Genomic DNA, 14,286 nt, shown 5'->3' on the forward strand with positions numbered 1-14,286 from the left:
GCATGCACTGTGCACAAAGTAAACAGCAGAGTTAACACGACAGCTTGCGCAGCCCCAACTCTACCTTAGCAGCCAGCCTTGAAAACGCTACTGCGAGGGATTTGTTCACTTCATATCAAGATTATATGATTAGCAGGATTATGACGGTATTTCTAAAAAAAAAAAAACACTTATGAATGAAGTGATATGTGAGGGTGTGATCACACCAAACCTATACACGGACTGAAATCACTTTGCTACACATATATTATTTTTATCTGCTACCACTCAGGTTCAAACTACATTAACATGGCTCTAAACATGAGTAACTTTTCAGTTGTTGCTCTCAAACTTTGGAATGCTTTGTCATCTCGGTCAGAATAATCGTTATTGGTTAAATTCTGTATAAGGAGTTTGTCAAAGCTGTCAATCTAGTACAATAGCAATGCATATTTTTTTTTACCTAAAATGTAAATACTGCAATAAAACACTTTTTTTTTTTTTATTTAGAGAGAGAAAGAGAGACTCTTAAGCATTTTCTGAATTCTAATCTAAAATATGACAGTTGCGTTTTCCAAACTAGCAACGAAATGTGCCTGTCATGGCGAGCTGACGTGAATCGACAGTTTTTGACACCTATTCAAAAATGTTATGATTCAGGGCAAAGGAAGAAAAAAAGATGAATGTCTTTCTAATAGAACACAAGCGTGTTCAACCTCACAGTTTATATTCAATGTCAGGTAACCTTGAAATCTGAACGTTGATTACCTCCACTAGAGAGCTCATGCTTCCATCACTGATAGTTTGACGTAATGTATATTATCTAATATATATAATGTAGATAATATATACGTATATAGTTTGATATAATGTATACTATATATATTATTCAATTTTTTATTGGAGTTTTTGTCAATTTGACCAATGAGAGAAAAGGCGGTTGTGTAGAGAAGGTAGTGACGAGAAAGTAGTGATGGAGTGTCTGTCCTCAAAGCCATTTAAAGGAAGAAACCTTGAGGAAGGAAAATGAAAGCAAAGGAGAATGAAAAAGTAGGAGAGCTGGATGACAGCAGAATGCTAACACGAGAGAAGGTGCAAGAGGAAGTCAGAGGAAGGAAGATTTTCTAACCATTACAGCATGACTCCAGCTTTTTATTTTTGCACATGAGGCTATGGCCAACTGACTGAATGCATGAGCCCAACTGTTCAATATTTCAAAGGTTTAGTTCAGGTCATCCTGAAATTTCAGATGAAAGAACAACATCCTAACTTTCTGTAAGCACTGACAAACAGAGAAGGTGGCAATAACATGCATTATAAAGTGGTTGCCTTAAAAGTGTAGGTGGAAAACATGGCCTCTGTCTTTTGTGGAATGGAGTTTTCATAGCCAGGGAAAAACAAAAAAGCTCTCCACTCTATTTCTATTTCAGCTCGATTTTTCATTAAAGGGTTTCTTCTCTGGCCCACCACATGACTCCGAGTGTCAGTGCTTTATTAGTTGAAATTCCATAGGCATTTAACAAAAGCAGTGTTTTTGGTCATTACTCATGTTGTTCTGACAGCCAGGGCGGGCTAGACATTTAACATGCAGAGTGAATCCTGTGAAAGGAGAAATAGCAGTTGCCAACAACCAGCAAAGTCAGCAGGAAAAAAAGCCCTGGATAGTGAAAAATGACACACTGCTTAGAATTTTTACAATTAAAAATATCCGATGCTAATAGTTTTAACCCTATGCTATGATCCAAATCATGCTGACATAATTTGATAATTTCATCGCATTGCCTTAAACATAGTTTATCGTACAGGATTTGAGAAACAAAGCAGTAACGGGACCGCCGTTGTTTGTTAGCTTGAACTTTTCAACAACCATCTTTTGGCATTTTTAGCCCATTGCAGAATGTATGTTTTTCAGTGAATAGCTGAGGATTGGCTTCAGAGGAAAAATGAAAGGGACTAGGTCCCTAGGTGACTTTATGAAGCTCAAACCGCGCTAGGCGGGGGTTCACTGTTTTTATTCAGGTTATATGGAATTCAGTGGGTGAAAGTCAAAATTCACAGCTCCCACATAATCCACGATGCTTCTGGCGACCAAAACATTGGTGGAATAGTCACAGCAAATCCTAAAAATAGTCGGATTTTTTTGTGTGTGTCCTGCTGTGACTCACAGTTTTGCATGGCCAGTGTCATCTTAGCTTGCCCCAATTTAAACTATTTGAGCGGAGAAACATGACGGAAAATGTTGCAGTATTAAGTGCTCGTTAAGTACTTGAAACAATCATTGACGTAATAGCATTTTGTTTGTGGACAACGGGCCTGGAATGAGTGACCAAATGAATATTCCTGAGGATGGTGTTCATCTAAGGGGAATGAACAAGATCAAAGATGGACATAAACATTGGGCACTCACAACATCGTGACTCACCATCTTCTGTGGAGAGTTTTTGTGTGAAGAGTGAAATAAACATGAACTCGCAGGAAGTGAATTATATCAGAAGAATGTTACTTTTATCAACCCCCAAAAGTGTAAGGCATCTTCATACAATTGTATTTTGCATGAGATGATGTAATAAAATGAATAATAATGATGATAGAGACAGCCATAGAATTTTGCTCGAAAAAGTATTTTGGTAGTGCAAGTTAAACAATTCACAAGTTGACCAAACAAGACGCCTTTAAAATTGCAGGAAAAAAAAACTGAACTGGCATACATAATGTCAGAGACCATACAATTTTTTTTTTTTTTTGTGACATTTTGGATTGATTTTTTGCAACAAGGGTTGTTATGAGAAGAAAGTAAGACAACATTTTCTACCCTGACAAAGATTTGACCCTTGATTGCTGATTCGTGAACCTAATCAAAATAATTACTCCAACTTTGGGTACGACTAACCTAATTTACTCAAAATCCACCTCGTACAAAACATCCCAGCATTTTTGAGTGTGTCTATGTCACAACTTCAAATCCAGCAGTCGGTCTCGATTCATCGCTATGGACTTTGATAACTGAACTGCAGCTACAACAGCTGCAAATCAACTTCCCCCCACAAACTCCACTCAAGTGATGTATTTGAAAGCTCGTTGTGAACGCTCGTTTGACTTCTTGTTCTGGTGGTACTGTCAAATCCTCTGTTCCCACGAAGACAGTTTGTCATGTTTAATGGACTAAAACCAAAGCCATGTCACATCCTCACCTCGCCGTAACGGCATCATGGGCGGCCCTTTTGTCTCTCTTGCTCCGTCACTCGGTACAAGTGACTAATTGATCCTGGGAGACGGGGGAAGCAGGGGGGGTGTTCTGTCTCGGGAGCCGACGAACAATGTGGGTGTAGGAGAGGAGAGAGCTGCTGATAAAAGGGGGGCAGAGAAAGAACAGGATGCAAAAGCAAGCTTGGGATAATGTAGCCGCAGTGCTATCTCATTTCCCCACACAAAAGTAACACGACTACTTTGTAAATGAAAGTCAGTCAGGCGAAGGATGCCCCTCACGCTCTGGCACCCCCTGCTTGAGATAATGGCCGCATACACAATGTTCCTGCAGACTCAAGATTGACTCAGAAGAAAGAAGAAGCGCGGGGGCGGGTAAAATAAAATACATGCATGTGTGACAGTATCCTTCGTTGCATTATTTTCACAGGACTGAAAACCATCCATCCGTTTTCTGAACTGCTCTTCTTCATGAGGTTCGCGGTGTGCTGGAGCCTATCCCAGTTGACTTCAGGCAGTAGGCGAGTGACAGCCTGAACTGGGTTAAGGTTAGAAATGAAGACAAATCATCAAAACAAACATCCTCACCAAATCCAAATGTATCCATCCAGAACCTCCTGGTCAAATAACAAACCTTGTAAAGAGTACCAAATGAATTGTAAATGTTAACCTGATCCCCAAATATTTATCTTTGTGGTCAACACCAACTCCAACTTGAAACGGAAAGAGAGTCAATTAAGAAGGATGTCACTCCAATGCCGGACCCGAATAGAAGAGCAACTGAGCGTTTGCTATAACGTATCTCAGTCATTCACCAGAATAGAACGGACAAGGGCTCCCCGACGAGCCAGTTTGTGCGGTCAATGTACATTTCAAATGGGGTGAAGAGGAAGGATTTACAAACACTCTTAAGGAAAAGAGGTCAGCAACATTTCAAGGAGGTAACTCCCCCCCCCCCCTTTCCTTCTGTAGCTGCAGCCTTGTCACATATGGTTATGCTTATTGGCTATATGGGCGACAGGGTGAGGGGGTCATGCACCAGCATGCCTCAGAACATCACCACGCCTGGCCTACAATACCAAGAGTGCGCTGAATCATATTTTAACAGGGCACTTTTGGACACGGATGCATGTTGAATGAACGGAGAAACGAGCATGGGAGTGGATGGATCTCTTTGTGATGTGGTACAATGCGCCACGTGTGTTCCTTGTGTTCATTCGGCAGGAGAATCACGTGTTCCGCTGGAAGGGAGCAGATCAACTTAATGTTAAAATCATTGGTTGCATGTTCTCCATGAAATTCTTTTAGACTTTCTTTGTGGCTCAATCACGATCCAGGCAGTCACAGAGACATTTGATTTTAATGAAGCTTTAAACAGAATACTTCTCATTTTGAGCTTTGCAGTTTGATGAGCAAAATAAGGACCAGTGGCCACTTACTGCTTGTTTATTCTTTCATGGACTAAGTCTGCTAAATAAAGTGGATTGATTTAACCCAGCCCACTTTGCAACTAAAATATATTGCATTTTATCAGCTGTTGTTTTTATTTTTAATTGTTAAAGCAAAATGTATGTATTAAATTGAAATCATCATATACTAGACTCAGTCAATTTTGAACTGAGAACAAGAATGCGATGTTCACCTGGGTCTGAACGTTTCTCCATCCATCCGTCCGTCCGTCCGTCCGTCCGTCCATCCATCCATCCATCCATCCATCCATCCATCTTCAGTGCCTTTCCTATTGCGGGTCACAGGTGATATCCCAACGAGAGGCAGGGTACACCATTGACTGTCCATCAACCGCAAGGCACAGAAAAAATCATTACAATAATTAAATCCACACTGTAAGAGAACTCATATGGCCTGCGTGTGCAGGAACCATAACAGTATCAGTCACTATGTCCATTATTTCCTTGGGGTTATTTTCAACAAAATGGGAAATATGAAAAATTCAGAATGCTTTGTATGTACATATGCAGCAGTCGTTCTATAAGCTACAAAACGACTTTGAATCATGCGCGTTTGCTGGGTTTTCTCACAGTAGCACCGTCCAGCAATCTAATCTGAGCCCATTCTCCCTCGCTGCCTCCTTCACGCCCTAATCGGTGAGACTTAACAGAAAAATCAATTTCCACCACCCAGCGGAGGCGCCCGCTGTTTCACCACTGTGTCTGATTGATGACGCACGGATGCCATCTCACAGCCCGCCACCTTTTATCGCATCCTCAGACTCGGTCACTGTTCAGTGCTTTTCTATGACAAATAACGAGACATGTAATAGCTATACTCCCTGCTACGTTAATCTGGGCGTCGATGGCCAACCTGAGACAGGTGGAAGACGGGCCCACGTCAACACTTTATTTAGCCTGAAGCATCAGGTTCAAGAGGCTAAAGAGTCAGCACAATCCAAATTGATGGCTTGCTTGTGCGATTAAATAATGCTTGACTATTTTTACAAAGGTCCGTGCAGCCGTTGTTAGTGGGTACAATGAAGGCTGATATTTGAGACTTGTATAGTGTTCTTGCTCACATGTATAATACGCAGGAATCGCAGTAACGTGTCAGAATAGAAGAGCCATCCACCCAACCATCTATCCATCTTTCCAGCCGTCTCTCCGTCCATCCATCCATGTTTATAGTTGATTTAGAGCAAAACCAGATTACATTTTATTTTCATCATTTGTGGAAATCCTAACGCTTCCAAACTCTTTCCAAGTGTTCAAATATATTTTTTCTTCCAACCTAGCTTGCGGGAGCCCATTTCTATGCAAAACAGATGACCGATAATAAACTGGCACAGTTGCACTCATTTGATTATATTTGCATGATTATGCAATGATTTATGGTTATAAATGTGGATTGCTTCGACTTTATTAAATGTGTTTGCAGGAAGAGCGTGTGACAACTCTTTGGCTGTGTAAGGTTTTGGCTTTAGATGTTTGGGGAAAATTCTTCTACTAAGTACATTCACAGTGATTTCAATGAATCTACTAGACAGAAACAGGCCACTTATCTAGTTCAGGGTCGCCCTGCAAGCAGCTTCCATAAAGTTGACCCCACGACTGCCATTTAATGCTCATGGCATGGGAAACCTTTGGTCACTTGGTCACTCTTCAAGGCTTTTGGCTTGCGAGTTCAAGATCCGCTGTGGGGAAAATGGGACTGGTTGCTCAAGTTTGACCCAGATGTGCAGCCATTTCCACAAGACATCCCAAAATGTTTGTTTGAATATGTTGGAATGTTGATCAAATTGATGATTCAACATGGAGCGCATCAAATTTGATTAGATTTGCCTTGGACATGCAGGTGCGCATATTATTGCCAAATTATTTGGAATACCCACTAAAATAAAGTGGTGATGTAGTCGTGTTTTTGATTTTTCATTAGCATGCTACATGCTCATTCACAGACAAGGGCTACAAGAGGGCCACTTTGATTCTGGAGGTTAAGGATGGATCTAGTGATTGCTTTTACACCTGATGAATGGCTGCTCTCAACGGGACGAGCAAAGGCGAACAACACGCCAGCCAGTCAATCACAGGGTGATTGTTGTTGAAAACTATGCCCCATGCACACATGGTCAGGAAAAGGTTAAGTCGTAAAGAAAGTGAAATATCACCGCGGGGCATTTTGATCCAATTTCTACTCCTTGGCTCCTTCGCCTGTGTGGGAAAATGAGTTGAGTCGCTTAATGCATCTCCGCAATCCAATAAGTGTGTGACGCATTTCAAATGACAATGCGGCGAATCTCCCGCAACGACGTCAGATGCTCTTTATTCAGAGCACTTTGTCAAAGTATACACACTCTGAACCACAAGCATGTCTGGAGAACAAACGTACACCTGAGCTGTCACATGCAATTCAGATCGAAACAAGCTGAGGCAGACGGACACAACGTTAAGGTCGCATTTGCTGGAACTGGGGAATAATACTTTCAGTCTCCCGCTGCAGAAACAGTAATACCCCAACGGTGAACACGTGGATGACTCAAAAGGTTCAGGGCTCCAGGCCAAAGGAGACCTTTAGCTCCCCCTGACCTGCCTCGCACCACTTAGAGTGTCCACTGGGGTAACGGATGATGATGGAAGAAAAGGTTGGATTGTATCAGGATGGCTGCACATAGGACACAAAGCACCTTAAATCATAGTTTGTTTTTTGTTTTGGCTCCCTCTTGAGCAAAACGAGGCTTAGCCAGTCAGGGTACATTAGACAGCAGACGGAGCTCTGCCAAAACCTAATTTCTAAAATGTGTACTTTCATCGGTGCATAGTTATGCACTAATCACTAAAATTAAGGAAAGATAAGCCTTACTCCACTTTTGATGTCAACAAAAATGAATGAATCTGCAGCTCTATCTGCCCCAAAGCCCCAGAGTGTTGACCACTGCCGCATCCCTGCAAAAAATTATGAAGTATCTGTTTGTAATTATATGACATTCTAATAATTCCTTCAAATTATGATGATGGTACCCTGCTTCCCTACAAGGAGAATACCATCTCTATCATTGCTACAGTAACCCCAGATCTCCTACCTAATGGAGCACGCCATTGAAGGGCTAATGATTAGTACTGAAAGCCACTGATATAATGCAAGAGATATTTATACACAAATGGTGGTCCAACACATGTAGACAGACAAAACACCAATGCTTGAGCATTCACTCTTTAGCAGAAAAATGACAAAAATATTAAGGTCTTAATTAAAGAGTGGGTTGTGAAACTCTTTTCATGCGTCTGTATGTACTTTACTGCCTCCTAGTGGCCAACGTGTGTGCATGAGAAGGAGCAGCACAATGTCAATTGTGTCAAAACACGTTTGATTCTTAGCATTCTATTTAATTGTCATTACTGTATGTCTTCAATATTATGGTGTTATTTTCCCTATTAAAAACAACAATTTTTGGCGAGGGAGGCTAGAAGGGAGAATGGCCTTTACATTCATTTCAATGGGAAAAAATAATCTGACATACAGATTGGAAGCATGTTATAGAATGGATTATTTAAAAACTATGAACATTCATGATTTATTTTTAGGACATTGTGGTACAGTCATTTTAATATACATATGTATACGTACACATATACATATATATATATATATGCTAGTTGTGGCACAGAATTTCACATTTCTGGGACAATACACTGTAGTTCATTTTAATTCAAAATCACCACAGACTGACTGTAAATGAACAGATACTTAATTGAAGTGATGATATTGGTCTGTGTGTTTTACGCGGTGTACTAAAGAATTTGTTCACCGCTGTATATTTTCCCTTCCTGTTAATTTAGACCCTTGAAAACAGTTGCAGGAACAGGCTAACAAGATTGCAGTTATTATTCTGTCCCTACATTTCAACAGAGATTCCATAGATGAGTATTTGATCAAAGATTTCTTGTTGCAGAGACTACTAAGAGGCGGGGAAACAAACGTTCAAAAGCTTCCTCAGAGAACAGCTGATCTCTGGAGGCCAAAACCGCTGTCAGCTTCATCAATGCGGGCTTTCCAGCACAGTGAACAAAGACAGCCGGACTAGTGGCTGCAGCCTGGCGCTTCTTAACAACTTCACAGCCTTCTAACCAACTTCTGGAGCGGGCCGTCAATTTGGTGGGTGTCTTTCTGCTTCGACGCAGCCGGAAGAAAGAGACGCAAGGTGGGAAAGTTGGGGGTGTTGTTGTCTCGGGTTCTTTGTGAGCAACTTTGAAAGTAGTACTTAAATGCTATTTTCTCTCGCAGCTCTACACTTTCACACCTGATTTATGCCTCTTTAGAAGAGCAATACATTTTCATGACATCTTAATTAAATCCGATGTGCAGGCCTCAAGCTGAGGCAAGAAGGCCTGCACTCTGTCTTACTTTGCCGGTGATCCCTGAGGTGAAAATGAATTGTGTTTCCCATTTGCTAGCTTTTTATTTGAGTTCACTTGTTTGCAGTAGGAGCTTTCAGTGATTGGGTGCAGTATTCCAGAATGCCAGAGACACTTGTGACAAGTGTTCATGTGACAAGTAAAGTACCTCTATACACTGAACTGAGTCAGGAATTTGGTCAGTCATAACAATGGTTGTGCAATTGAAACAAAGTTCTAGCGCTATTTCTCAAATTCTGAGGCGTATACAGTTTTAGTCTGTTTTGGGTTTTCAGGAATTTTAGCACAAATTAGTGCAAAGAAGACAAGTTCAAGTGTTGTTTGTACTAGAATATTAGCATTCTAGGTCCACCGTTTGGAAGTCCTTGTCCTTTTTTTAATGCACGGCTTTTTGTATTAGTGGCTGTCATAGTCTGTCACTACATTATTATTATTATTTTGCTGGCGGATACCATTTCTGAGACAACTCATTACTTTTATTTGTCATTTATTAGTTTAGTGGCTGGGTATTCTGGTACCGCTGTCCAGGAATCAAACCTGCACTGTCTGCAGGAAAGAGATTCTGGTGTGACTTCAGAATTTCTGCATAACTACACAACACCAACATTGCCTGCCAGTCAACATTCTCAGTTACTTTCTTCACTTGTTATGGTTGGTGGTTATGGTGCAAAAATAAGGTGTCCAAAATACAACTTGTGGGGTCATTTACAGGCCGCCGTCAGTTTTTTCAAGCAGCCCTCGACAAATCCTAAAATAAAATTAACAGTTGTCACGACCCATGTCTTTTGTCTGGATTGTACTGATGACTTTCTACTGTGGGTGCCACGACGGAAAGAAAGAAGAAATTACTTCTCATCTCTCACTTTCTTCATTTCCACCAACCGCACAATTTGACGCGCCTCAGAATCGCAATTGTGTGCTCAAATCTCTGCTTTATGTTAAGGTCAGCTTGGTACAGATTTCTCATGTGTGGAATGTGGAGATGTGATTCTCCTGCTGCTCAATGCAGAGGGGCAGATCTATTCTATTCTAACCTTTTGTCTAACTACCTATGAATGTTTGTAATAACTTGTACAAAAACCTATGAGATTGCTTGGCATGTCTTCATCTACATAAGAGGCCAACCGTGGGCTGGCGGGCCATTTAGGGCTTCCAGGATAATATTTTTGTAGTCCCCTACCTGAGATACGTTTAATGCTAGTGAGGCCCACCTTTTCTGCCACGGAGTTGCCCTGTTATATTTTCTCTTTTTTAATATCTTATGGACTACCATAGCGCAGGCTAGCAACAAAACTTACAGATCTCTAAAATGGTTTGGGTTTAGCATATTGGCTAAAGTAAAGTTGAACCATTTCAAAGTGGCCTTGCATTTTTATTGTATTTTCTGAGTGTCCCTAAGAAGAGAAATTGAAGACCTTGAGTTGAGGTAAAAACTGGAATATCCCTTTAGGCCACGAGGGTATACTGTGATTCACAGAGAGTATTTTATTTATCACCATTGATTGACTTACTTCTCAAGAAAACCAGCATAGTTTTGCTGTGACTCAAGTCCATATGAACAGTTGGTACACAGCAAAATCCATTTCCTCAATCAATGGAGCCTATTTACCATGAGCTGTTGACTCACCTGTCCCTCAGTGGCCGGTACTGACAAAACACAAGGCGAGTGAGTAGCAACAACACAAACGGCGGCAGTCTGCCTATGAAAAGGAACATTTTGGTTAATGAGGTTTTGGCAACGACAGTGGGAAGAGACTGAGAAAGGAGTGAAAGGAAGAAAGAGGGAGCGAGAGAGAGAGGAATGGATCGATGGGAACAGATAATCACGAGGGCTCTGTCCCACTGTGTAAAGAGTGTGACATTGCAGAGGTGAGGGAAGAGATCAATGGGCTGCTTTTTGTTGATCTGTAGTCCTTAACTATCTATAAGTAATTAACCTTCAAGGGAGAACGTAAAAGATAGAGAGGGAATAACAATGAGCACATATAAAACCCCAGCCATTTATTTGGCTTTGGGATGAGGGTAAACACTGCGTCGCTGCTGTTAGACAAGTCATCTAATCTCATTTCTGGGCCAAATGTTCAACAACAAAAGCAAAGTAGGACTGCTAAGCATCCCAAAGAACATTTTGTCTTTTATCAACGGCCTGATAATCACATCCGCTATTGCCAGAGAAGATGAAGTGAGGATGGTTTTAGTAGGAGTCAGAGTGCCCTCTGTGGGCATTAAGAGAAAGACAGCAATAGGATAGACAGAAAACCTGCCTGATGATAAAATGTGCAAGCCATGTGGGCTTTTTTTTTCTTCTTCATTCTGAGCAAAGACAACCAAATGAACACAAGGACAAAGTCTGCCTGTACACGTTTAATGGCACACAATGTCTATACAATGTTTCAGGATGATTTAAAATTTCGTTCATACCATGGTCACAGATGACACACTGAGTTTAATTCATACCATGGTCATAGATGACACATTGAGTTTAAGTTGGTAAAAGGCTTACCATGTTACCGAAACGGCACAGTAATACAATCCGACATGATCAGGCAGTCGGGTTGTCTAAGAAGCATCCAGCGTGCAAAGTAAAACTGTGTTACTTGCTGCAAACATGGACACAGTAAAAAGCTCTTAGGCAGGAGTTGTGCTGTTGTTCGGATGAGGGGTGGGGGCACGCAGCGAGTTGACTTAAATGAGTACAATAAGGATAAAAAAATGGATGCCTTGGAAGTAGCCGTTCCCTATTACAGGCCATGGAAAAAGATGACAATATTGTACAACGGAGGGGGAAAAGACTCATTCAGCAAAAGCTATATTGTGTAAAAGACAGAGCGGAACCTTCAAAGTTGAAATTGAGAGTGTGAGTGAAACCGTAGATTGTCATGTTAGCTTCTCACCCTCAATGGCTAGCTGCCATATCTTATTACAAGACTGTTTAAAAAGTGTTGTTTTGTTTTATATATATGATACTAATATACTGGCTAATTGCTTATACGTATATGACCAAGTTAAAATGTTACTTACAGGAAACAACGATGGACCTAAGCTTAATTTTGAGCTTCATGACAAACGCTGTACTGTATGGACGTGACTTATTATTATTATTATTTTTTGCTTTTACAGAGAAGGGAATGACAAGTTAGTAAAAGGCTGAGAAATAGCTGGGGGAGTGCAGGGCAGCCTCGAGGTAAAGGGGATGAGGGCAGGACAAAATTGTCATTGATTGCTTGACTGTTATTGATTTTTGCTATTTGATGACCTCCAAATCATTCACAAATGCAAATTTTGGCATATTTTCATTAAAGCATCTCACTGGCAAAGAAGGCCCAGCGCTGCCTGTACTTCCTGCGGAAACTCAGGCGAGCGAGTGCTCCTCCGGCCGTCATGACTACGTTTTACCGTGGCACCATTGAGAGCGTCCTCTCCAGCTGTGTTGCTGTTTGGGGTGGCAGCTGCACTGTCTACAACTTGAAGGCCCTGCAGCGCATAGTGAACACGGCTGGTAAGATCATTGGTGCTTCACTCCCCTCCTTGAAAGACATTTACATCTTCCATCTCACCCGCAAGGCGACCGCGATTGTGAGTGATGGGAGTCACCCCGCTCACTCTTTGTTCGATCTTCTGCCCTCTGGGAAGAGGTACAGGAGCCTGCGCTCCCGCACCACCAGACTCAACAACAGCTTCATACTCCAGGCTGTTAGGATCCTGAACTCGCTTCCCCGTTCTGCGTAGCGTCCTGTACTTTTGCGCTATGCTTGCTGGCTCCGTTTTGCACCTCTTATTTATTGTGTTATCTGTTTATTGATTATTTATTCATCACTCTTACTATTTATTGTTTGAATTTTTGCCTTCTTGTTTTTATATTGTGTCGCTTACTTGTATTGCTATCGTGTAATATGTCTCGTCACCGTGGGATAGAGAAAACGTAATTTCGGTCTCTTTGTGTGTTGTGACATGTGGAGAGATTGACAATAAAGCTGACTTTGACTTTGATAGTACGACATGTCGGAATTGTTTTCTATTCATAATAAGGATTATTTTCAAAAATGAAGTATCACGATTTCATAACAGTTTGGACTAAGGCCGTTTTTTTTCTTTTTTAAATATAATTCTTTCAATAGGAAGAGGGGGAAAAAAAAAAAATCAACCAAACTTAAGTTCATCAGTGGCATAGAACAAAATGCGGTCGACTTTCGAGGTGCCACTGGACAATTTCATTAGGGGAATTACTGACGGTGTGAATTGCAATGGGTCTTCATGGTTTTACACAAAGAATGTTGAGGGTAAAAAAATGGCTCCCAAAAATGGATCTTCACCAAAAGGGACACCTAAAGAGAGAGAAAATAGATATATTATACAAGTCTGGCAAAATTGCTTCATATGGTTAATAGAGGCAATGATATAATGATATATAAACACTACACTTGATTTTATTATTATGGTTGCTGAACATGCTAGCAAGTCTGCCATCTTTAACAACAAAAACGTACTGACCATCCAATGTAACATTGGCACAAGTTCTCATGGGATGTGGCCTGCTTTATCAGAAGCTCTACTTGTGTTGGCACATCCAGAGTCTCGTCATGAGAGAAGTCTCGACCTGGAGGGATCCATCACAGTTACATCAAAGTGCTTCACGTTTGAAGTAAAATCCTCTTTTCTTTAGATAGGCCGAATAAGGACCAGGTAGATCTACAAAAAGCAGCTTCGCGCAAGGCCAAGCTCAAGAAACTAACATGAACATTGACAGTTTAAGAGTCATTTCCGTCACAGCTCAAGTGCACAGGAGGAATCTGTGTGCGTGTATTTGTGACTCTTCAGAGTGTGAAATAGAATCATGGAAAAGACAATTAGAAGAATAGAGACACATGCAGACTGGGATGAAACCATAAGCTGGATAACTTCCCAGATCAAAAACATGGATGGCGAATGACAACATTATGGAGCAATAGCTTCAGGGGTCGACTAAAATAATATCATTGAAGATGCCTTTGCTACATGATGTAACATGATAGTCAAGAATATTGGCCAGAAAAGTCATCAACAAGATGATGACTACACTTTAATTCATCTGAAACACTTGACTGGCCTTGATAGATTCTCGAATTTTGGGACTGAGCAATTCTCTTTTTCATTTAAAGTGTGTGAATGTCCTGATGTATGGGTCTCTTGGCACTGTTAATTACATTTTCTAAAGGGAGACATTTGAGGGACACATTTATTTATCTTGAGCTAGTAGATA

General features: G+C 41.0%; 1 protein-coding gene across 1 annotated transcript in view; it reads right to left on the reverse strand.

The window, feature by feature from the left end:
* Window positions 1–11,396: 11,396 nt before the first annotated feature.
* The window catches only part of mtor (mechanistic target of rapamycin kinase), a 54,617-nt gene continuing 51,727 nt past the window's right edge, over window positions 11,397–14,286 (reverse strand). Inside the window, exons 57-58 of the mRNA XM_061298460.1 lie at window positions 13,539–13,644; window positions 11,397–13,372 (exon numbers count right to left, since the gene is read on the reverse strand). Of these exons, the coding sequence (XP_061154444.1) occupies window positions 13,357–13,372; window positions 13,539–13,644 (122 nt within the window). The 3' untranslated portion in view covers window positions 11,397–13,356. The remainder of the gene's footprint in view (window positions 13,373–13,538; window positions 13,645–14,286) is intronic.

Source organism: Syngnathus typhle, linkage group LG2, assembly GCF_033458585.1.
Source record: "Syngnathus typhle isolate RoL2023-S1 ecotype Sweden linkage group LG2, RoL_Styp_1.0, whole genome shotgun sequence".
In the NCBI taxonomy this organism is placed as follows: Eukaryota; Metazoa; Chordata; class Actinopteri; order Syngnathiformes; family Syngnathidae; genus Syngnathus; species Syngnathus typhle.